We start from the raw sequence: 25,734 nt of genomic DNA, 5'->3' as shown, positions 1-25,734 counted from the left end.
TGTCAGTTACAGGTCAAAGAACTCCTAATAAGGTTTCATAGAACATGGCCTAATAGAAAGAACACTGAACTAAATTAGGTCAGAAGCCACAGGTTTGAGTCACAAATTCATCAATTATTGCATGACCTTGACAAGTCACTTAACCACTCTGAACTTCAGTTTCCTCATATATCAGACAGTGATAATACTGCCTGACCTGTTTATCTCACTGGGTTATTCTGGGCGACTCAATGAATGATAGGCTTGGGCATGCTTTCCAAATGTGAGGACTGGATAGGGATATTACCCAGGGTTGTTATGAGGATAAAATGTATCCAGTAAATACACTTGTAAAGTTCCATCATCCTGGAGAGCCCTCAGTACATGCCTACTCTGATCCTTAAAGTCACACGGACAAGATAAAAGCAGTACAAGGTTGAGTTGAAGAGGTAGAAGACAACTGGTTAGTTTCATATTCTGGCTCCACCAAACTATCTTGGAAACACTCCTTGACCTTGGTTTCCTCATTAATAAATGGAGAAAATAATGATCTCAACCTCACATTGTCACTCTGAGTATCCCATGTAAGGCTCCCAGCACAATGTCTTACACGAAGAAGTTCTCCATCTATGTAGCCTCAAGCCATAAAGGTTGAGAGCGAGCATCTCAGTGAAGACAGTGTCATACAGTGGTTAGGCACCTGGGTTTGGGAGTAAAAAAATTCATGCCTTGGAATATTAACTGTAATTTTTGGACAAGTTATTTAGTTTTTACATCCTTAGGGTAGTTACATCTGCCTTAAAATGGGATCTAAATAAGATGTATGCAATCTGTTCAACACAATGCTGGCCACGTAATAAATGCTTAGTTAAAATGTTCATGATCATTTTGGTGTTGCTAAAATTAAAACTCCCTTCCTTATCTTTTTATCCTTTACTGCTTTTGCATATATAGTCTGCAAAGAGGCTGCTTTACATAGCAGACACTTGCAAGTTCAAAGATAGAATTCAGACAAGCAGAAAAATGTCACTGCATACATTTAAGGGCTGGACATAGCTTTGAAAGGCTGACATTGTCTCAGCACAAGCAGTAGATGACCCCCTGGAGGACCCCATGGCTGTTGAGCCAATGTTCAGCCACTGCAGAGATTGGCTTGTGGTGCTGGCAAGAGTGAGGGGTAATCCCCCAGTTCAGCCTTTGCCCACTGTCTGTGGGCTGTGTCCTGTGAGCCAGGCAGGGGAGTGGAGTGAGTCAACAAGGTAGATAGAGTGTCTGCTCTCCTGGTGCTGGCAGGGGAGGTGTTTCATTTATGTTCAGAGCAAAGTCCATCCCCAAAGTTAAAGGTGAGGGTCACAAAATATTCCCTGGGAGTCAGTATGGTTTGTGATTTAAGATCTCTGGAGCGAGACTACCTAAGTTTGAATCTTGGCTTTGCTTCTTCTTCTTCTTCTTTTTTAGATTGATTTATTTATTTTAGAGAGAGAGAGCAAGCAAGCAAGCAAGGGGAGGGGCAGAAGGAGAGGGAGAAACTTTAGCAGACTCCGACCTAAGCGTGGAGCCCAACTTGGGGCTCGATCTCAAGATCCTGAGATCATGACCTGAGCTGAAACCAGAGTCAGATACTTTGCCGACTGCGCCACCCAGGGGCCCCTTGGCTTTGCTCCTTACCCAGGGCATTGGACAATTATTTTACCTCTTTTTTTTTTTTTTAAGATTGTATTTATTTATTTGACAGAGAGTGTGAGCACTCAAGTAGGGGGAACGGCAGGCAGAGGGAGAGGGAGAAGCAGGCTCCCCGCTGAGCAGGGACCCAGACTTGGGGCTTGATCCCAGGACTCCGAGATCATGACCTGAGCCGAAGGCAGATGCCCAACTGACTGAGCCACCCAGGCTCTCCTATTTTACCTCTTAATGCTTTGGTTCCTCCTCTATAAAATGGGAGTAATAGTGGATCTTGCGCCGTGGGATTGTTGTGAGGATTGAATGAGCTAATGCAGGTAAAGGGCTTAGTCAGCCTAAAAAATGTGAGTTATGAGACTCTAAGTATTGTTTTACCATGATTTATGAATAAAATAGTTATGTCCTTAGATTAGAGTGCAAAGGTTGGCAAATTACAGGTTGCAGGTCAAATCCAGCTCTCCACCTATTTTTATAAATAAAGCTTTCCTGGAACAGAGCCCTGCCTGTTCATTTCTGTGTCCATCTACGGCTGCTTTGATGCTACAACGGCAGAGACGAGTAGTGGTGACAGAGGCCTTATGGCTGCAAAACCCCAAAGATCTACTATCTGGCCCTACACAGAAAAAGTTCATTGACCCTTGGATAGACAACTACTACTAACATATTTTTTTCTCAAAGGGAAAAGTTGTGGTAGAAATTATTTATTCTGGGACATGTGTTTATATTCATGTGTTTGCATTCTGTCAAGTGACATATTATACACCGTAAACAAGTGAAACTCAGAAGACCTCAGAAGGTACTGCTTTGTGCCCTCCAAGCCCCCATCAGTTCTGCTTAAGGAAGCAACATGCATGAGGCTGATGCTACTAACCTACTTCCAGCAGAATCAATGTCCTGTTATTTTTCAGCAGTGTTAATGGATTCGTGCCATTCCATCCTCTCTTTCAGTGGGCTTGCCTTACCAAGAGTCACAGATGCCTATATGAAGCTGTAGGGCACAGCCCCTGGCTTGGAAAAAGAATTCCCTCCATATGGAGCCTGTGGAGCTGTAGAGGGAATTAAACTCTTTTCTTTGGCTTTCCTCAGATCATGGTACAATCAGGCATTGGCCATCGTATTTGTAAGTGACTAAACTTGGAAAAAAGAACAAAAGTTGCTTCTTAAAAAGATATGTATTTCATGTTTCTGTTTTCTTTTTGAAAAGACGGTATGGGAAACTTAACAATTTTCCAAAGGTCAGGAAAGGTTGTTCTGTCTAGGGAGAGTGCTTGGTAGTGCCCCCTTCTGGCTTCATCCTGGACTCACATGTACTAAGCTTTTCAGTTCAAGGCGGAGACCAGATGGCGATGAAACCCCTATGCAGAGATTAGCAAACGAACTGGACAACAGAGATACATGCACACGAAATAGAACCATTCTGGGTTATTTTCTGAACTAGATCTAGAAACCCATTTACATGTATTTGTGACAAACACAATGTAAGATATCAGACCTTGCAAATTTAATAATAAGATTGAAAGCACATAACCATTACAATTCTCCTTAATTCATCTGCACATAGATCTTTTGATTATCACTCAGGTGGGAAAAAAGGACTTGGGTTTTTGACAAGAATAAAGACGAAAAAGCAAGCTCTATTTTTTTTTTTTTTCAAAAATGAAAGCTTTAAAGTGGAAGAAATAATTTAATCCTAGGAAATGCTTATGCACACACAAGAGCAGCTACTGGTATTTGGTAAACTTAGTGATTACAGTAATGAAACACTTCAAACAAATTTATGACCAGACAGGAAACGAAGATCTGAGATTTACCAACACGCTTCAGACAAAGGAGGCCGTCCGCGTCATTAGTACAAGATGAAACAGACAAGCAAGAAAGCGGACATGCACAGCTTTTCCCTCTTTAGCAAACACAGATCCTACAATTATGATTTCTGCCAGTGGAGAGGTACACACAGAGAGCAGTGGCAGGAGTTGCGAGTCCCCTGGAAGGGAAGGTCACCTCATTCTAGAATGATTTTCCCCAGGAATAACTCAATACGATATTTTTCCTTTAATCTTTAATTAATAACAAAGGGGATAGCGGAAAGTTAAACAAATACGCATATTTATGATATTAATATATTCAATTTGTGCAGAGAATATTCCATTTTATTCTGCATAAAGTGCTGAAATGGCCTGTCCAGTCTTGCTTCACCTTTAACTCTTTTTACAATCCGCACTCTGTGATTACTCCAGTAATGAGAAACACAAGGGTGCAGACTCTGGAGCTTTATTTGGGTACACATTTTGGCTCTGCCATTTACCATCCGTGTGACCTTGAGCAAATGACTTGACAGGCGGGGATACTCACCACTATACTAACGAGGATGAGCAAATGACTTGATATCTCTGTGCTTCCATTTCTTCATCTCAAGCAGAAATAATCATAGTGCCTAATACCCTAGTGGTGGTGTAAGAATTAAATGAGTAAACGCTAGTGAAGTGACTAGACTGTGTGCCTTCCACATAGTAAGTGTCTGTTTTGTTGTGTTTTTCCTTATCTGTGTCATTTGCTAGGGGTAGTGAGATCAACTGTGTTATCCAAAAACATAGGTTTAAGTCCTAACCCCCAGGATCTGTGAACATAAAGTTCTTTGGAAGTAGGGTCTTGGCAAATGTAATCAAGTTAAGAGGAGGTCAGACTGGATTAGCCAATGACAGATGTTTTTACGAAAGAAAGGAGAAAAGATTTGGAAACAGGAGAGGGTCACAGGGCAGGAGTCTGTGAAGACAAGGCAGAGAGGAATGAAGCTACAAACCAAGGAATCCTGAGCATTGCCAGGAGCCGTCAGAAGCCAGGAAGAAGAGAGGAAGCATTCTCCCCTCCTGTCTTTGGAAGGGCCCGTAGCTTTGCTGACACTTTGACTTTAGACTTCTAGCCTCTAGCACTGAAAGACGATACATTTTGTTGTTTTAAGTCACCTAGTTTTTGGTATTGTTATGGCAGCTCCAGGAAATGAATACCCCAGTAATCTAGATGAGAAAGTGGGGACTTGTGGAAGAAGAGAATGAGACATTAAAAGGTGAAACTCAGTACCTAGAAGAGGGCTTGCCTGTGGTTCCTTGGGCGTTCTTTGAGTTCAGTTATTTCATAGGGTCACCCGTTTTCTTCCTGACACAGAGGGGAACAGGTTTGGGCCGGCAAGGCTGGGTGGCAGACAGCTCTCCAGAGTAAATGTGAGCATCACAAACCTTTCTGTCGTCTGGAGCTGTGCTGTTGACACAGAAGCCACTTGCCACAGGACATGATTGTAAGTGGAAATTTATTAAAATTAAATGAAATCCAAAACTCAGTTTCTCTGTCGTAGCCACATTTAAGGTGCTCAGTAGTGACATGTGGTGAGTGGCTACTGTATTGGACTTTGAAGTTTGAAAGAACATTTCCACCATCGCATAAAATTCTATTGGACCACGCTGGACGATATTATTATTGCTAATAAGATTTGTTTGGGAGGCAAGTAAAGCGAGCAGACAGGTTGTGTAGAAAAAAGGAAAGTTCCATATTCTTGTAATATGGGCAAACAACTCCATCATTTATTAAAGAAAAAGGAAAAGTGACTATGGTGGAATTTATACTTGGACAGCTGCTCACAAGGCAAATCTCACTTGCTGAATGGCCTACTGTTTTCTTCATAAAATCATTTACATCACTGCTTTTCTGTAATTTGGACAAAGGATACTGTATTAATTCTTTTAGACCGAAAATTAGCATAGCTGAAAACTCGCCTCTATCCAATGCTAGGCATCACCATGGAGAAGTATGGTCTGCTTTACCTTCATCTGGCCGAGGTACACCTCGTATAAAATTGGTTAATATTTTGGTCCCTTAATATTGAGAGGGAAGTAAATGCTACAAGGCGACAAATGAGATAAAAAAAAATCTGTGAGCCACAATCTCTTTCCTCCTCTTCAGATCCAATCATACAGATGAATAAATTGCTATAAAAAATACCAAAAATAAAACTAAAAACAATGACTGAATCATTTTTTTTAATCTCATGTACTCTGTGTTCAGGTAGCAAGAAATTTAATTCCAGTCGGACCAGTCTCCTGTGATTTTTTTTTTCCCTTTCATTTAAGATATTTTTAATGCTCAGAGGCATTATAATAGAAAAGCATGTATTTTTGCTTGGTTTATACCCATCATCCTTACCATTACAACAAGACAAAAGCATTAAAGTAAAATTAATCATGTCAAAAGATTTTAGCAAAAACAAGTGAGACCATGCATAAAGCATCGCTTTGTCTAGTGTGAAGTCATGCTCTGATTAAAAACATATAATGAAAGCAAAAGCGATACATCATTGCCTTAGCAGTAGGGTTTTCTGAAAGCACTTTGCGGTTCTCGACATAAAAATGTGGGAAGATTTTGGTCTTTGAAATTCACAATGATTATTGTTCTAGCTAAATAACTGGAGTTCAATCTTAATTTTTTTTAAAAGAAATTAAGACTTAATGACCAAACAAGGCATGCCGGTAGGATTAATAATTAGCACACACTGTAAGGAGCAGTAGTTTGCCTTGGCATCCAGACACAGAGGTAAGAAAGTGTCTGCTCAGCACTCCCCTTTCAACAAAACCATTGTTAAGCAGATGAATGTGGCCAGGTTTTTAGGGTAACTTCCATGAAATACAACTGTTTGCTCCATCAAAAACAGGATAATTAATAAATACAAAGGTGTGATCAGAGTGATCGTTCCCCAGTCGGGAGGTCATCTTGTGTATGATACATAAAACCAATTTCTAACTGACCAGATAGTCATGAAATATAGATTTACTTCTGAACTCCAGTGCAAAGTGATCTCAGGGATCTGAAAAGGAGCAGTTTGCTTATTTGCACTTTGCCTTAATTACTCCTTTATTTTGATGGAGATATTTGCATACAATAATCACTCACCCCAATTATCTTTCCATTTTTTTGTTGTAATTTTGAAAGTCATTTCAATTCTTTTTTTAATGAGTTCTCTTTAAATGATAAAAACCCTTTTGTTCTATGGGAATTATGTGTGTCTATGCAATTTTTATCTATATACATGTTTGCATATCTATATTATAGATGTGTAGTAGTTTACATATATATAATAAGCAGTAGAAATAGTAAAAATCACAGAAAGAGATAATTAAACTATTTGAGGGGAGGCAAAATTTTAAAAATTCCACCCCCAATGCATTATAATATTTGGAATGTGTTTTTAAATATTTCCTTTAATATAGAGGCATCCAATCTTCTGTGAATAAATATCGGTCCTGAAGATGAAGTCATACCGAGACAGGAACAGATAGAGATATGCATGGAGCAGCGAGCTATCTCTTCTAACTCCTAACTGTTCATAGGAGGAGTGAGGATATTTTGCATGTGATAAGAACAGTGCATCAAATTATTCGTTGAACCTAAGGGTGCATGGTTTGTAATCATTACGGCTATTACAGAAATATTTTGGTAATCCTTCTGAGAGTTTGGGAGGATTGCACTTTTCCACCCACTTTGAAGTTAGGTGTGACTAGGTGATCTATTTTGCCAATAAAATGTGCTAAATTCAGAGCAGAAGCTTAAAGAGTCAGAGTGAAATTGTCCTCTCCCTTGCCACGGCAAGAGTGACAAGTCAAATCGTGGATTTGTCATGAACCTGAGGACTGGTATAAGAAGAAGTAGAACAGAGATTCCAGCAAACCTACCATAGACCGGTGACATGAAAAGAAATAAGCCAGTAAGATTTGGGATTTTTGGGATGCCTGGGTGGCTCAGTCGGTTAAGCATCTGCCTTCAGCTCAGGTCATGATCCCAGGGTTCTGGGATTGAGTCCCACATCGGGCTCCCTGCTCTGTGGGGAGTCTGCTTCTCCCTCTGCCTGCCGCTCCCCTTTGCTTGTCCTCTCTCTCTCTTTCAATCTCTCTGACAAATAAATATATAAAATCTTAAAAAAAAAAGATTTGGGGATTGTTGTTAAATGACCCTTAGCCTAGCCTCCCCTAATCTGACTGATACAGGCTTTGTTATCACGAAGGCCCACAGTGGCTGATGGCAAGGAAGCTGAGATTGGAGGGTGGAAAGATGGAAATGCATGTTATGGCATGGAACACCACTTGGTAAAAATGCAATTTGCTCTTACTTAGTGGATTGCTTATTTAATAATCTTCCACTCCAAGGCTGGAAGACAGAATGTTGACAATGTGCATTGGTTGCTGTTGGTAGCACTTGGCAAGATCTACAGAAAAGAGATGATCTCACAAACAAAGTTGGCCCATTTATAAGCAGGAGTGAAAGGAAATAGAGTCCAGAAATCTAGGAGTGTGCAGCATTGGAATAAGTAATTTTTTTCAATCTCATCTGGTAAAAGATTTTGGCTTTGTGCATCATACACAAAATGAGGCACATTTTGAGCAAAATAGGTAAATTACAACTCAGCTGACAAAGACAAAATTAAAGATATGGCTTTCACAGTAATTTGACCACATTAGAGTATCTTAGAAGAAAGTTTCAATAAAAGGAGAGATACCAGTAAATTCTTCTAACTCAGGGAAAAGAGTAAAAAGGGAGATTTTTCATTAAAGATTGATAAATATATAGAGTATTAGAGTGTGTGTATGTGCTTGTGTGTGTGTGTGTGTGTGTGAGAAAAAGAGAGAAAAGGGGAATAAAAAAAAAAAGAAGGAAAAAGCAATCTAAGAAGTATATTGGAAAAGAACTGTGGATGTGGTCAGTGGCCATAGAGGGGATATAAACATAAGAAGATAGCTATGCTTTCTAGGGACTTAATTGCCAAAAGACCCACCAGCCTGGATTAAAAGAGGCTGTGAAAATTAGAGACTTAAATATCTACAGACGTGAAAGGTACTTAAAAACTCTTCTACTCCCAGGAAGAGCATAGCCTCAGGTTTACTTCAGATATGTCCAAAGAAGGTAATAGAAAGAGAAAAATCTCCCCAAAGGTGGAGCCAGGGGCCACGGAGAACAAAGGACAATGAGCAGAACTAGGGAGGGCCCTAATCAAGGAACACAACGTTGGGTAGGCACCCTTCAAAATGTCTGTTTGGTGGGATTCCTAAATTGCTATGCTCTTTCCAAATGAAAATGTTTATTGTGCTGATCCGGTCCCTAATCCATCACTGTGCATGATGCGGGAGGAAACTAGGTAATTTGATTGTTTAGTTTGTTTCCAGATCAAGATCAAGAACAAATGAGCCTGATACTGGGATGATTGTCCATCACTCAGAGATCATTGCTGAGCTTGATGATTTGTGGTGATCTCAAATCATCAAGCTCAGGAGCTTGTGGAGGAGCAAGTATACTTTGAGCATGGCAAGGAGAGTACGTGGAATATTTAATGTCCAGGAGGACAGATTATAGTAGGCACATTGCTCTGTTCACCAGATACTTCAATCCTCTTCTTCCTGAACCCGGGGAAGATTACACTTCCCTGTCCCCTTAAAATGGGGTGTGGTCTTGTGATTGAGCATAAATGCTAAATGTCACTTTTAATTGCCAGTGCAAGACACTGCCGCACATTCTTCCCCCATTGCGTTGATGATAGAGATCCATGTTAAGATGCAGCCCCATATATCTGGATCCCTAAATGACTGATGAACAGGTACTCTCTGCCAACCTGTGTTGGACATGTAGCAGGAGTGAGAAATACATTTTTTTTGGCTTGAGCCCCTGAGATTTTGGAATTGTTTCTTACCACAGCATAATCTAGCCCATCCTGACTGATACACATGGCTTCATGCTAGAAATAGATAGAAATTTCATTCTGAATCAAAGGTGTGTCTTCTTTCTCAAACTCCTGATGATAAGAGCAGAAGGCAAGATTTAATCTTTTGCTTTCCTCTGTTTGGCTATATGCAAAATAGACTAAAAGAGAATAAAAATTTTTTGAGGAACAACTATCTTCCCGATACTGAGCCTACAGCCTTATTTGTATTATTTGATTTAATTCTCTCAATAACTCTTAAGAGGCGGGTAGAATTATATTCACTTTGCAGATGAGAAGGATCAGAGTGAAAGCAGCATACTAAGGGCTCAGTCAGCAAGTGCCTGGGGGTGTATTTCAATTTAGATCTATCTGTCCCGAAAGATATGGCGCTGTGTGTGTGTGTGTGTGTGTGTGTGTGGGTGTGTTTTGTTGTTTCATTTTTGACACTGCTTCAAAGACAGAGTTAAAAATGTCAAGAAATTTGCATTGAATTATGACTTGTCAATAATATTAAATGCAAATTTTATCACTTACGTATCATAACCTGTAGCTTAGTCCATAAACCAAGATAATATTCTTAATCTCTAGGAGTAGGATATTCATTCAGTTAACCTATACCAGTTTTATTCTCTGAATGTGGTACTGTAACAAGTACATTGGATCCATTTAGATTTTCATGAGTGAAATGGGTCAGCACAGATTAAATCCCATTCATCTGCTTGGATTCTTGACTAATGGCACTTGTTGGTGAGACAGATTGGTGTGGTACATGAGGCAGCACTGCTTGATGGAAATACAAAGACCAGTGTTCTATTCCTCCTCCTGCCACTAAATCATCGGGTGACTCTGGGTATGACACCTTCTCTCTTTCAGTCACTTAAAGTAAAAGCCAAATTTGTGAACCTGCCATAGAAGAGCCTACAATGGTCCGGTTTCTGTGAATGTCTTTAGCCACGTGTCCTATCTTTCTTCCCCCAACTCTTTGACTTCAGCCATGCATCTTCTTTCCACAGGGTCTTCGTACTGATTATTAACTAACCTGAAGCAATCTTCTTTTCACATCTTTACTTGGCTAACTCTGTCTCATCCTTCAGTTCTCAGCTCAAATGCCTCTTCTTTGGTGACAACTCTCCAGGAAGTCTAAACTAGATCAGGTCTCTCCAGTTCAAGATCTTACATACCTTTTACACCTTTATGCTCTTCCTTCAGATGACTATCACATTTTGTTATTATACATCACTATTTGAGATTATTTATTAATGATGGTACCCCCCCAGCTCTAAGATTGGTGAAGGCATGATAATATTTGCTTTGACTCAGCCTTGTTTTCTCTGTATTGAGAACAATGGCTGCTACATAGAAGATATCAATTACATTTATTGAATGAATGAAATTAATGGGTCAAATGAGAGGGCTGGGAAAGGAGATCATCTAATCTCTTAGTATTCACATTCATTGGCTTGCCAGACTTAGTCTGCAATTTGCCTAGGAATGACACAGAGCGCATTTAAGCAGCAAATATGACTCATACCCCCTTTATACTAGACTCAGTAGCAAGTACCACAGCTTGTATGTAAAGAAAGCATCAGAATTATTTGTATACATGCTGTTCTCTGGAGAAAAAGCAATTGCTATATTCAAGGGAGGTATAAACCAGAAATAAAGTCAACTAGTTTTTCCAGGCACCCAACTTCCTCGAAATACAGTATTTTGTAAGTGACCACCACACATATTTTTTTTAAAAAATCTATGAAAAATCCACTAATGCACTGGTGCATGAATACACAGTAGCAAATAATTCAAGATATATAGCAATGTGCAGCCATGTATCTCAAATTAGAATTGAGCTCATTGAAGGTAAAATTAGATGCTAACATATTTAAAAAGTCCAAACACAATTCTCTCTCCTTCCTCTTTGTCCAAAGTCATGGAAACAATCACTCCATGAACTGAAATAAAAAGTTCCAAGCTAATAAAGGACAACTGTCATGTTACTGTATAAAGTCTTTAGATCATTATGTTTTCACTAACACCACTCAGTTCTTACTTTTTTTTTTTGGAGGGGGGAGGGGCAGAGGGAGAGGGAGAAAGAAAACTTTAAGCAGGCTCCACACCCAGCAGAGCCCAATGTGGGGCTTGATGTGGGGCTTGATCTCACAATTCTGCGATCATCATCCTGAGATCATGACCTGATCCAAAATCAAGAGTCGGACACTTAACCGACTGAACCACCCAGGCGCCCCACTCAGTTCTTACTTCTTAAACCGATCTTAACAATTCCATGAAATAGTCCCATATAATACGGTTCTTGCTTAATCCTCCAGCCCCACCACCTACTTTCCCAGCCTCACTCTCGCCTATAGATGCACAAATTCATTTCAGTTTTTAGAAGGCACCAACTCTGTCTTGCCTTTTGGCATTCCCAGTACTAGACCCTCTTACTAGAATACTTTTTCATCCGCTTCTTTGCCTTGATAATTCCTACCCATCTTGTCAACTTTACAGAAGGTCACTTTGAGGAAAGCTTCCCTAACCTTTCATATTTAGATTAGGGGCCTTTTTTCTCTGCTCCCCCCATAGCACCCTGAGCCTCCCCTCTCTATTCCTTAACACTCCCTACTGTATTTGCCTCTTTAGGTTCTTGAGAGGAGAGATGGCCCTATCCACATTCTACCCTCCCACCCAGCACAGAGTGGGTATTCAATAATTGCTTGTTATATGAAGGAATGAAGTCTATAAATAAGTCTAAATTCTTCCCAGGCAGTTTCAGAGTTATTCTGGAAGCACCTACTTGTTTTCTGAGGTTTTCCTGCAATGAGAAATGCACTGTCTATGGATTCTGCATCCCTGTCTAGAAATGAAATGAAATTAACTAAAATTAAATAATTTGTGGGGTTTAGGTCTAAAGATAATATAAATAAAGGAAACCCACAGGTATAAAACCCTCAATTGAATTTACTTTTTATTTCTTTCTAAATAAATAATCATAAGAAATGATTATTAGCTTTTGACTAACTTGACTTTCCCTCCAACATATCCTCAAAGAAATAAACTGAAGTCAAGAAACAGAGGGGTCAAGGAAAGAGGTCCAGGTGAAAGTATCAGTGTGCAGCCTTATTATTTCCTGAATAATCAGCAATTATTAGGTATCAGATATAATCAAACCTGTATGTATCTTTTGGAACTGAAGTTCACTGTCTTATATAAGATTTGCTTCCTTGGTACTAGTCCTTCAGCATTTATGGAAAGTATATATTATTTTATTTTTTTAAAGATTTTATTTATTTATTTGTCAAAGAGAAAGAGAGAGAGAGAGCACAAGCAGGAGGAGCGGCAGACAGAGAGAGAAGCAGACTCCCCACTCAGCAGGGAGCTCGATGCAGGACTCAATCCCAGGACCCTGGGATCACGACCTGAGCCAAAGGCAGATGTTTAAACGGACTGAGCCACCCAGGCATCCCTGGACAGTATATTTTAAAAAAAGAATGAAGGGGCACCTGGGTTGAGCAGCCGATTCTTAATCTCAGTTTAGGTCATGATCTCAGGGACGTGAGATCAAGCCCCATGGTCGGGCTCTGCACTGGGCATGGAGCCTACTTGGGATTCTCTCTCTCCCTCGCCCTCAGGCCCTCCCCACTCTTAAAAAAAAAAAAAAGAATGGAGAGTCCACCAGCTTCTGATATTTGTGACTCTCCTAAAAGAAATCACTGACACCCAGACTCAGAACCCCTCCCGTGTGGATGGGATCAAATTCAATGTCCTCCAGGGATCAGAGGAGATGGCCCAGGAAATCTCCACACAGTGGTTTCCTTTATGTTCTGCCACTGAAAAACACAAGGCCCCCAACCCCTGCACTACCAGGTAGAGAATAGAGCCACAAATCAATTGAAAGGAAGAGGGGAAAAAAGGCATTTCCCCCTACCTCTGGCAAAGAGAACCGAGGTGGCCAGAAGGAGGAAGATGCCTTTCTAAGTTAGTTCTTCTAATTTTCATCCTAACGTTATTAAAGGGAAGTCGTCATGGGCATGTGGAAGGACAGATCTTTGTTCTGAAGTCCTCTTCCCCCTCATTGCTCACAGAAAGCAGTAACAAGCACCTAACAAGTAGAATGTCTCATCTGAAATGCAGGAAGAAGGAAGTCAGTCCCCAGGAAACACCTTTCTCCACCAGTGAAGGAATCGGCCAATGGGGAGCACGAAGAAAGTAGATGGCCCCTCAGTGCTGTCCCTTGCAGGGGTGGGGGGGGGGACCTTCTACACGTGGACTTCATAAGAACTTTGATGTGTTGTAAAAAAGTCTAAAGTAGCCATGGGAATTGTTTGGTTTGATCTTCGCACCAAGGATTTAGGGCCTGCAAAGTGCAAGAGGCATGTTTTTTGCGCTAGCCATTTTAGTATTCAGGTCTCCTGTACTGCTTTCTAATAAGTTAAGAATGAAACGGGAGACTGCGTGCAGGAGTGAGAAATGCAGGGGAAGCAGTACTGTAAAATAAAAATGAACGAAAGTGCATCTCAACTTCCCTTCTATTATTAACAGTCGAGAGAAAAACAATGCCAATTTTACTGTTATTACTTAACATTTTACACTGACAAAAGGACTTTACAGTCATTTTTACATGTTATTTCCCAGTACTTTTTCTACGAGAGACCACGGAGCTCTGTCACTATTCTCAACATTAATTATTTAATGTTATATTAAATGATTTTTCCAAAGAAGCGGATAAAAATGCAATCTGTGTCAGCATGTTACCAAAACAGTCTTTTCTGTGAGAGTAATTGTTCCCTTTGCTGTTTGGGTAGACCAGACCGCTGACTGGCTGACGGCTGGATTTCTTTTCTTTATGTGATGTAGATCCACTTTCTCCCTTCTACTCACCCTCCTCCATTCAATTTATTATTACTTGTGTACCCCTTAAACTGTGATTCTAAAACTAACAGGGTAAGATCTAAAGAGATCCTTTGCATTCTTCTTTGTTATAAAATTCGTGTAAGCCGTGTGGCTCCCCTAACTGGGTATCTGTGCTCCTGCCTGTGGAATGCCATCTTTCTCTAAAGAGCATGTTTATGAGACAGGCTGAGAAATGTCTGCTCAAGCCACGAGGGCAAAGGATTCTAAGATTCAGAGGCTCTAGCTAACCTCGGGTTTTAGGTTTTTGCTAGTTAGCTTATTTGTTAGTTGGTATGGAGACAGCCATTTGATAAATAAGCAGACCCAAGCCGGGCCCTGTCTGCTAGCATTAACTGTCATCCTCATCTCCCTGTCAATAAGTTTAGCTGTCCTTCAGGGTCAAAAGAATGGCAGTGGGAAGCTCTGCGATCCCAGATGCTTCGTTGGATTTAGGGAGAATTTGGATTTTTTTTTTCCTATTCCAGTGAGAAACATTTCTTCCTTTATTGTTAGATGGCCCAAATAGCGTGGAAATCTGTCAGTGACCTGACTTATTTATTAGTCAAATAAGATGCCTTAATTAAAAAATACACACCAACAGCAGAAAGCATCCAGATAAACTGTCTATATCTCTCCAACAAACCTGAAAAATATGCCTTCACTTGGGGCCATGTAGTCACAGCCCAGCAGGTAATAAACTCTATTTTTGAAAATATAAGTCCCAGTGAAATGAAGAGTATAAGTGGAGTAGACATTTATTTCAAAGCTGTAAGCATGCCTGACTATAGGAAAGAGGTTCAAGATCTTTGAGTATGTTCCCTTTATAAGAACTTTTGTATACATTCATGTCTGTATTTCCTTCCATTTCAAACCTGGTGAATGGAGTCAACTGACAGTCATTTATCTCTACTTCTGAGTCTGTAGATCACCACACACAACATGGGAAAACTATGGAAAATAGGTTCCTGGCTCCGGGACCGTGGGTCAAAGTGCTGTATCTGTTGCAGTGTAATTTGTCTCACCTCTGCATAGAGAGCTTGAGTTGACTGACGCCTCTAGGGTATAAAGGTCCACACAGTCCTTGTGCTCAGACTGGTGGTGTTGTTCTAATAATGGCCACAACACCTGGAATTGGTTGAGCTCACGCTATGTGCTAGATGACTTATAAACACAATTTTATTTAAAAAATACTCCAATGATGCTGACAAAATGAAGAAGAAGAAGAAGAAGCCATGACTTGGGACATTGACATGCCTGGCTCAAGGTCATAGACATGGGTTTGAACCCAGGTCTGACTGATTCAAGTTCATGTCTTCTTACCACATCCTTCTAAGTAAAGAGTTAAATCAGGCAATGTGAAAAATTTGAGGAGGGTGACCCTATGTTCCAGTCTATACCTATTGTCCCAGCATAATCAATAGGTCCCCATGTCATGCTCTGAAGTGTCCCCGTTTGGAGACCAAACTGGATGATCACTCTGTCTCCGAACAAGCTTTAAAATGAACCTAAGACTTTTCTTGGGTATTATTCATGATGTTTTAATTAATCTTTTTGCCTTTAATGAAGGGCTTTGCCTGGTGTATTTGGGAAAGCAGATGGATTTGTGAATGAGTATCACTTCTTTTGCCTCTATGTCTCTGTCATCTCTCTTCGAGAATCTTTGTCTTTCCTTTTTCTTCTCTCCTCTGTGAGACCTCATCCGTGTCTTATTCTGTGTAGGCTTTCTCTATTGATCAGTGTCAGATAATTGATTCTTTGGTTTTACTTTAAAAATACAGCTTGGTCACTCATTCAGATGTTCAAATCACTATTAACAGTCCTTTTGTCAAAAAAAAGAGAATGAAAACCCTTTTAAGGATCTCTAACTGATTTTTCTTCCTTCCTTCTCCTTAAGCTTCCTGCTACTATCCCCGCACTTCTTTCCTACAACCGTAGCGTATGGGTGTCCAGGGAGCTTCCTCGTTGCAGATCTTGGACAATGCTACTGGCGGTCTCGCCGGGGTAAGCCAGCTCCGAAATGTATTATTTCAAGCACCACCTCACATGTCTTTGCGCCTCTTCTGCTCTTATGGGCAAACTGTTGTCCTGTTTCTATTATTTAAAAGGGCTTTTAGTAAGAGGAGAGGAAATGATTTTTTAAAAATCTGATAAAATATATAACTGCTTAAAAGACACATGCTATAAGAAAATCTAACTTTCTCTTTTGTCGGTTTTCAATGTATGGCTTTGATTTATGGATCAAAATTACTCATTTATTATTTTATCTATACAGCTCTGGGCAATTTTGACAGTTAAAATTTAGTTTTATTGACCAGTGCGGCCACTGTGCCCACGAGGGGCCTAGTGCACACAGCTCGCTGCACTCAAGAAATGATGATTTTTGATTCCATGACCGAGTCAGATTGGGAATCATAACCGACGTAACAATAAGTTCCAAATCTCAGTGCCCAAGGCAAGAGGTTTGCTGTAAAACACAATCACCCTTTAAGGAGGGGAGGAAGGGAATCTTGGGTGGAAGTTCGTAAGCACAATTGAAGGCAGCTGGGATAGGCCACGGGATCTGTCCATCCGAACTGTGGAGCTATTATTATTGGTCTATTGAGGGGAGTATTTCTCTAAGACCCAGTTTTACAGACCAAAGACGAATGAGCAGAAAATGTCTAAAAGGCGAAATGAGTGTTAGTTACAAAGACAATGAGCGAAACACCCCTTATGATGTGAGAAAATTTACTGGGGCTATTAACCGACCTTTCACTTTTCGATAAGCAAAAAAAAAAAAAGAACGGAGGCATTTCTTTTGGCACATCTCTGTGACCACCCCCTCTCTGTCACAGAGACACAAACTCACGCAGTGCTTTTAGGCCACTTTAATTCAGGCCTATTCGACTACCAAATTGGCCACCTCTGCAATGTTAATTTAGTCTTTTACTCTAAATCCCCGGTGATACATAAACAGACCTCCAAAGGGTAACAAATCAACAAAATGTCTAATTTGATTAGCCATGTTTTCGAATTCATCGAGACAGCTCTAAGCTAAAACAAATAGGTGGGTAAATAAATAAAGAAGGGCACTCACTTGTGAGTATTTTCCACGTCTTCTTTTCATCATCGTAGTACTGAACCAAGTTGCTGGGGAGCCGGTCCGGCCCAGGAGGCAAGCCTCCGACCAATAACAGCATTTTCTTGTTAGAGCGAATTCTTCACCCAAAACAAAAGAGGAGATGAATAACCACATTATTGTAGAGCCTTTTGAGTGGCGACGCGAAATCATAACCATCAAAAGAATGTTCCTTGCTTGCAGATTTCTATTTCATTTTTTCCTGTTTCTTCTCCCATTCATGTCTCAACAATTTTTTTGAACCAAGCAGAAAAATGATCAGAAGAGCAGCATATCCCCATACTCATGGAATAATAAGCTCCCTTTATGCAATTTGTTAGAGGTTCATTCTAGAACGACCTTTTTCTTATATTATCCCTTTAAATCATCACTCTTTACAGCTGAGTACACATGAAATGCTCTGGAGTTGTACTAAGGTTAAGCATTAAAGTTGCATGTCAAAAATCGTATTAGTCAAAATCATTATTATAAGCCATTCTCCACTCAAAGAACCTTGAAAAAATTAAGGTTATGCAGAGAGTTTGTGAGCCAACTCTTTAATCACCCAGGGAACTTCGAATACCAGTTTGGTACAATTAGTGGCACAGGGCTCACTGGGGAAGGTTAACCAGCATCTAGAAGACTTTCTGTTTGTTTAATTTAGCTGAGACTTCCGCCTTCAGCCCCTTCCCAGCGCCCCCTCCCTTCCCTGCCCCAGCCCCCCACCCCCACCCCCCATCCCTGGGTACCACCCGTGACACAGCAGCACCAATTGGTAAAAATGAGACTGTGAGGCTGTTTTGAGCCTCCCCAGAGTGGAGCCCTGCCAATGCTTGCCACTGATCCAGCCGCATGAACCTGCTCAACTGTGCAAAGTCACTCTAATTCCCTCCCTCTGTTTTTCTACCTTCTCCCCCAGGGGGTAACCACTGAAAGGAGTGACTACCCACCCATCAAGAGCTGGCAATTCGCTGCTATTAACCGTGACTGTGATTCCCAGTCTGCCCGGCAGTTCCTGAGAACAGGCCTGCAACGTCTCATATGCAGTAAAAGCTGTAAGATGCACCCTGGCCGGCACACTCGACCTGATGGATGTGCGATCCTCAGGAAGGCTAATGGATTGAGCGCACTTGCGATTGGAGCAGGGAGGGGAGGCCCAGACCCCCGCGAGGGGCCTGCTGATTTAACGGTCGCTTTACATATAATTGAACTTTTCATTTACCTGAAAGGCTGAAGGTGGTGGTGGAAGAAACGGAACAAGCATGACTGAAGGAAAAAAGTCAATAAATTCAAAAGGGTTCCTCTTAAATATGATCGCAACCCACGGTGGTGGCTCTCAATCTGTTATTACATAGTCGGCCCATCGTTCTGATTCAAGGATGCTTGGCAAAGTATGCCCTTGTGGAGAAGCACTGTTTGTTGGTTAAGAACCTAACATTCGGAGAGTTAACTTAATAGAGTTAATGACATTTCCATGTGAAGGAAGGGAACGGGAGAATTCCTTTAATGAAACTCTGGTGCCATTGAATGCATTGTATATGCCTCAGTACAAAAAATGCCTTCTGGAGAAACTCCTATCAGGCAATCATGGATAGGGGGAGCTGTACTTCCAGAAGGATGCCTAATGTAATATCAGCTTGCAATATTAATTTTGTAACAAACAAAAAGCCCCCTTGCTTCTTTGAATCTAAAGTACTTTGGAACTGTACCCATATGCCTTATAGACCAGTAGTTGTGAAACAAAACTAGAATCTAGTAGCAAAGTGCTCCATACTTTGAGGATTTCAGTGATTGGGGTGGTCTGCTAAGAGGGGTGATGGGAACTCAGTGCAGTAAGTAGCTTTCTGTTATTTTGAAATGAGAACATATGTAATTGATGTGCTATGTAATCTTCTAAATGCATGGTTACAGAACTAATAGAAGCCTATTCTATTATTGTCATTTTAGTCCAAATAATCAACCACTCTGTGAGTCTAAGACAAGTCAAGATGAGAGCAAGTACTCTTTTTTAGGTTGCTGCTATTGGGTACCCTGTGGCGACGTTTCCTGGTCAACTGGAAGGCGCCATTCTGTGGCTGTCATGACAGGACACATCTACCGGCTGCCAGATAGCTATGGTCGGGCGGAAGGGGAAAGGACTCAGGGAAGCTGTAGTGGGACCGGAGCAATCTAATTCAATCTCTGTTTTCATATTTAAATAAAGGTACTGCTTTTAAAATGTGTTTCATGAATGACAAATGGAGAGAAATGAATGACTTAGCGATGTTTGTAGGGTTGTTTCATTAATTGATAAGGCCAGTTTCCCCGGACACATCCACATGGGTGATTTTCAACAGCAGTTTAGATGGACCATCTCTGCAGATGAGGAGAGGATCTAGAGTCTTTGTTCTCTGTCCAAAGAGCCACGCACTGCCATCTGTCCTCTAAGAACTGGCCGGAGACGACCAATACCTAAGCCACTGAGCAGTTGGCAAATGGTAACAACCTTCACCCCTGCCAACAGTGACGTGATTCAAAGGGCCAGCTAGCGTAGCAGCCATGAAAGCCTCCACGTAAACTAAGATAAATCTCTAAACCATCCAGCCTCCTCAGGGAATGTGATGAAGAATCACATGGAAGGAAAGGAAATTCTACCTACCCTCACTGGTTGTGTGTTTTCTGTGAAGGAGCCGTGTTTTAAGGTCATCACGTATGGCCTTGTAGTGAGTGAAAATGCATTTTAAAGCTTGCATTACTAATTCGTATTATCATTCATTCAACTTACTATGGCATTTCCCTTGGATTATTTTGTTTCTAAAGCCTGTGTCACTCAGTTTTCTAACTCAGTATCGATATTATTTAAGTCTAAATAAAGGTTAAAACTCTACCTTGTGAAGGTGATTCACATAGAAACCAAAAATAGGATAAAGCCTGTGAGAAGTAGCAGAGGGCAGAAGAAAGAACGCACAGATTCACAAAACACATGTGAATGTTTTTCTCCCTGTTTTCTCCATTGACTGTCAAAACAGCCTTAAAGGCACAGAAATAACTCCATTTTACAGGGACGTTAGAAGGCTCCCATAGTAAAATAAAATGGCCTAAAGAGTGTCGAGGCCCAGGCCTCTTAATCTTTCTAAAATTCAAGTTTATTTTTTTAATTTTTATTTTACCATAACTTCTGATTAAGACCCAGATGACTGGGATTCTAGGGCTAATTTTCTTTTCCTTTTTTTTTTTATTAAGATTTTATTTATTTATTTGAGAGAGAGAGAGAACCAGCAGGAGGAGGGGCAGAGGGAGAGGGAGAAGCAGACTCCCCACTGAGCGGAACCCAACATGGGGCTCAATCACAGGACCCCCAAGATCATGACCTGAGCCAAAGTCAGACGCTCAGCTGACAGCCAAACAGGAGCCCCTCTAGGGCTAATTTTCTACTCAGCAGAGTAATTTTGTATGAATTACTTGGCTTTTTGGAGCCTCTGTTTTCTCATCTTTAAATAGATTAATAGTGTCTGACTTGCTTCTTCAAGGGATTGTCATGAGGATTACATAAAATGACGAAGTGAAAGTTCTACATAAACTCTAAGGTAAATTATTATTAATCTGTAGATGTTGGCAATACAATGTGGGCTTCATTTCAACATACCAAACCTGATTAAATAGTCAAAAAAGAAAAGTAGTATTTTTTACTGAGATTCTTGTTGAGTTCATGTATATAAATATAAGCTAATTAAGAGGACTTCACTACCCAGTTGTTACCTTATATGTTCTTGGAAAATTATCACTTTAATCATATTGGATATCTTTTGAGCCTTGTTATAAGAAAATATACATTTGGACATTACATAAAACTGAACCTTTCTGGATCCAAATAAAGGGGACTAACAGAGATCACTCTACATTTCTTGTTTCTTAAGAATAAAACAAATGAGAAAAGCCATCACATATTTTACTTTGATATAAATGCAATGTCAACTATTCAATTACTCCTAGAAAGTAATACACGTGAATAATTCCTGTGGAAAAGCTTCCATTCTTTTTACAATGTGCAATTATAATAGTGACACTGACAATAATGACAGGTAATAATGAGTGTGTATTGGATATTGAAACCTCTGATTATCATGCTATTTATTTGATGTGTGTGAGTTTCAGTTTGAAAACACCATGATAAAAAAGATACCTTGTGAACCAGAAAAGTAAAATTAGGAGAATCTGAATTAACTTGCTGAAGGGGGTTTCAATTATTCTTTTCTAAATGATTCCAGCAGAGCCTTACAGGTTTAATTTTAGATTAGGAAAAATCTACAGGTGTAGCCCTTTTGCAGTAATTAGAGTTCCTTCAAATGGCTACCTGGGATAGCTCTTTACATAGGGAACCAATTTAGCCAAAGTGAATATGATCTCTTCAAATTTGTTAATATTTTCAAAATACTCCCTTTTACTCCTCAACTTAGCACCGCCTAGACCAAAGTAATGTGTTTAAAAGACAAGGAATTAGAGACAAAGAGCTTAGTATGTCATGATTAATAACATTATTTAGATGCCTTTGATTTGGCTTCTCAGATTCTTGCCTAGAAAAATATAAGGTTAAAAAGGCGATGGAATTTGAAGGTCTCCTTTGTTCCATCTCAGTAATTGCCCAACATTTACCATGTGTCACATTTGTGTGTGTGTGTGTGTGTGTGTGTGTATGCATGTGTGCTCACGCGCATATGTACTTTGGTTCTGGGGATGAATGATTGAAGGATGACCTAAAACCTCCCGGTGTAAACAAATTTTTCATCATACCGGTGTTCTAAGTACGGTAAAGTCTCATTTATTTATATTTCAGTGATTTGGAACTTTAATAATTGGGAAACAGGCCAGATAAAGTTTACCTTTCCATGATACATGGAAAAAGTTTTCATTAACTGGATTGCAAGGAGAGTTTTAACCTGTTGAAGAAATCGGATGGTCTGCGGTACTTTAGAGCGACCTATGTACACTTAGACTAAATTCATTTTACAGATTGTAAGTCTTTTCTCATTTATTTATTAAAACATTCTGCAATCTTCTAAGAATCATTAAATCAGAGAGTTAGAAGAGAACTTTGAAGTAACCTAGTTCGGTGATCCCCAAGCCTGGCGAGTCACCAGGATCATCTGAGGGGATTACAAAATTTAGATTCTTTTTTTTTTTTTGATTTTATTTATTTATTTGACAGAGAGAGAGAACACAAGTAGGCAGAGTGGCAGGCAGAGAGAGAGGGAGAAGCAGGCTCCCCGCTGAGCAGGGAGCCCGACGCGGGGCTCGATCCCAGGACCCTGGGATCATGACCTGAGCCGAAGGCAGACGCTTAACCGACTGAGCCACCCAGGCGCCCCACAAAATTTAGATCCTTGATACAGATTCTCGGGTCCCACTCCCAGAGATTATGATTCAGTTGGGACGATGCCTTAAAAATCAATAATGTTTCATAGTCTTCCAGTTGATTCTAACTAGCATATAGCCAGGCTTGAGGTCACTGACTTGGTCCCCCTCTCTCCATAACGTAGAAATCTTTTTAATAGTTTTTTCCATGGGTAATTATTTTTATCAATTTGACAATTTATAACAAAATGGACCTTGGTTTTTCAAATGCACCTAATTGTTAAAAGATGTTGGACAGTTGTGTTAAATATATTTTTTCTCCTTATGCTGACCTGAAAATCTACCTGAGTTTTCTAGGAAAAAAAAGAGCAAGTGCCTATCTCTTTGTCATAGCAGCGCTTCAAATATTGCAAGATAGTTGCCATATGTCTTCTCTACTGAGTGTCGAAAATCCTCATTTCTTTCTGAGAAAGTTTCCATTTTCCCTACTGTCATACTCACCTCCTTTGAGTATTTCTAGACTATCGCTGCCCCTTTTTAAGATGTGATCAGAATTGTGCACAAAATAACAAATATGATATGTGATATGATATATATTATATAAGTATATATATCTTTTAAGGCTTTATAAAGTTACAGTAGTCTTTTAGCGGTCACAGTGCAGTGTTGGGTTCCTGTTCAGCTTCCAGAGGACTATGAATACAGATTTTTTTTTTAAACCAAATGTTTTCAGCCAGGTTTTTCCTATCTTATATTTCTTCTGGTTAAATATTTTAAACATCAACGTGTGACTATTTAAAAAAAATTTTTTTTTATTATGTTATGTTAATCACCATATATTACATCATTAGTTTTCGATGTAGTGTTCCATGATTCATTATTTGCGTGACTATTTTTAAAGGTTTTTATATCCTCTACTGATTTAGATATCTTGTTTCAATTCACTTATTATTTAGCAGTTATTAATTGAGTTCCTACTATGTTCCAGGTACTGTTCTAAACACTAGAGTTGTTGGTGGGAACATGAAGTATAAATTCCTTGTCCCTCATGGCACTTACTTCCATCCTAGAGGGGACATCTATTGAAAACATGATTCTTGAAACAGGGAGCCTGGTTGTTAAGTTGTTAAGGGTATAAGTCCTATACCACAGGCTTATTTTTTTTTTTTTAAGAGAGAGAGAGAGCGAGCGAGCAGGGGGAGGGGCTGAGGGAGAGAGAGAGAAAACCCCAAGCAGGCTCTCAGTTCAGCGCAGAGCCCAACGTGGGGCTCAATCCCACAACCCTGAGGTCACGACCTGAGCTGAAACCAAAAGTTAAACGCTCAACAGACTGAGCCACTCAGGTGCCCCTGGCTTTAGCTGTTTTGAGATGAATGACCTTGGGCCAGCCGCTTTTCCTTTTTTAACCTTATTTATAAAATAGGGATAACAACAGACTTATAAGGCATAGGGTTTTTTTTCATTAAATTAAATATCTGCCAAGCATGTATAGTAGCGCTAGATAAGTGCTATCATTACCATTCTCCTCCTCATCACTATCATCAGTGTTAGCTATTTCTTTGTGTAATTTGCAGGTTTGATAAGCTAGTGGCCTATGTCCCATCCCGGTTTTATCACTTAAAAATAACAGTGCTGTATTTCCATTGTTTAGATATTTTAATTATCCTAACTTGTTCTCTCTGTAACAATGCTAACTCATTGGGGTTTTTACTCTAGAGTTCCTCATATACGGTCTTTAGGAGTACATAGCCTTTTTTTTTTTTTTTGAAACATAGAGATTTGACGGAAAAACTATGCAGTTTTGAAGTGGCAAAGTAAACTGGAGTAGATAATCATTTTCCCATCCTCTAAAGGCCACATTAATTTTAATGTAAGAGTCAGCCAGACCTGAATTTAAATTCTCTTTCTGCCACTTCATAGGTTTATATCCTTGGGCTCTTTAAGCCTTAGTTGCTTCATCTGTAAAGTGGGAATGTCATGAGGGTTAAGTGTAATGGGAAAATAATTGGTTGCTACTTACGAATGAAACCACCTTCCAGAGCCAGTCCCTTTAACAAATGAAGAGTACTTTGTGCTGCTGATGCCTTGGAAATGCATGTCTCTGCCTAGTGAAGGGAGAGAACAACTGGTACCTCTGACGTAATCCAGTAGAGAGAGGCTGGAGAAGATTGGAAGAAGTTATGACTCATTCCCATTCCTCTCCAATTTCAATGGACTTCACTAAGCCTCTGATGGCTTGGCATTTTACACAAGCAGTGAGTGAATGGGCAATTTCACATCTGGTCTGGGAGGCGGAAAAGCCAGGGAGATGCAAGCCCCCAGGGATTCGCAGACCTGAGGATGGGTTTTGGACTTCCCTAGGCCATGACATTGGTGGGGTTTGGAACAGTTTTACCAGATCCGGGAAGACACCAGCTGACATTTGGGTTGCATATGGAAAATACTTATGTAGTTCCCATGGTTATCAATCGATAAATGATAACTATTATTATTCTGCATAATTATTAACCTTATCAATCACTCATGTGAAAATCAATCATTGCAATGTGGCTTTTTCTTATATTGCTTAGAAGTCTTTCAGAAGCCCTAGGTTGTGCCTTTTATAAATAGCCAGAATCTTCACTGCACAAGTAAGTTTCACAAAAATATAAAACCATTGGGTTTTCTACAGTGGTGTGGATCCAGATCTCATTAATAAATTCAACCTGCTCATTCTCTGGTCTGCTCTCTCTCTCTCTCTGTTAAGGATGTCACTAAACCTTATCCAAGTCACCAAGTTTTATGATAATCCTGATACTTCTTCCTATCTTTGATGTTTTGCCAAGTCCTATTCTAGACCCATAATGTTTCTTCAACCTATCTCTATATTCCAGTCAAACTACTATTAGCCTGAATCAACTGGGTTGGCTCTCTCCTGAGCTGATGGAGGAGTGGTGTTGCTGTTTTCTGTGCTCCTGCTCCCATTGGATCTACCCTCCATAACTTTGTCAAATGAATTTCAGCAAAGCCTGACGTTAATGATCAT

General features: G+C 40.1%; 1 protein-coding gene across 1 annotated transcript in view; it reads right to left on the bottom strand.

The window, feature by feature from the left end:
• Nucleotides 1–25,734, bottom strand: part of KLHL14 (kelch like family member 14) — a 95,219-nt gene that overhangs the window by 48,841 nt on the left and 20,644 nt on the right. The window contains exon 3 of the mRNA XM_032421273.1: nt 17,358–17,479. Within this exon, the coding sequence (XP_032277164.1) occupies nt 17,358–17,479 (122 nt within the window). The remainder of the gene's footprint in view (nt 1–17,357; nt 17,480–25,734) is intronic.

This window comes from Phoca vitulina, unplaced genomic scaffold (genome assembly GCF_004348235.1).
Source record: "Phoca vitulina isolate PV1807 unplaced genomic scaffold, GSC_HSeal_1.0 scaffold24, whole genome shotgun sequence".
Classification (NCBI taxonomy): Eukaryota; Metazoa; Chordata; class Mammalia; order Carnivora; family Phocidae; genus Phoca; species Phoca vitulina.
This window is presented reverse-complemented; position numbering and strand designations above follow the sequence as displayed.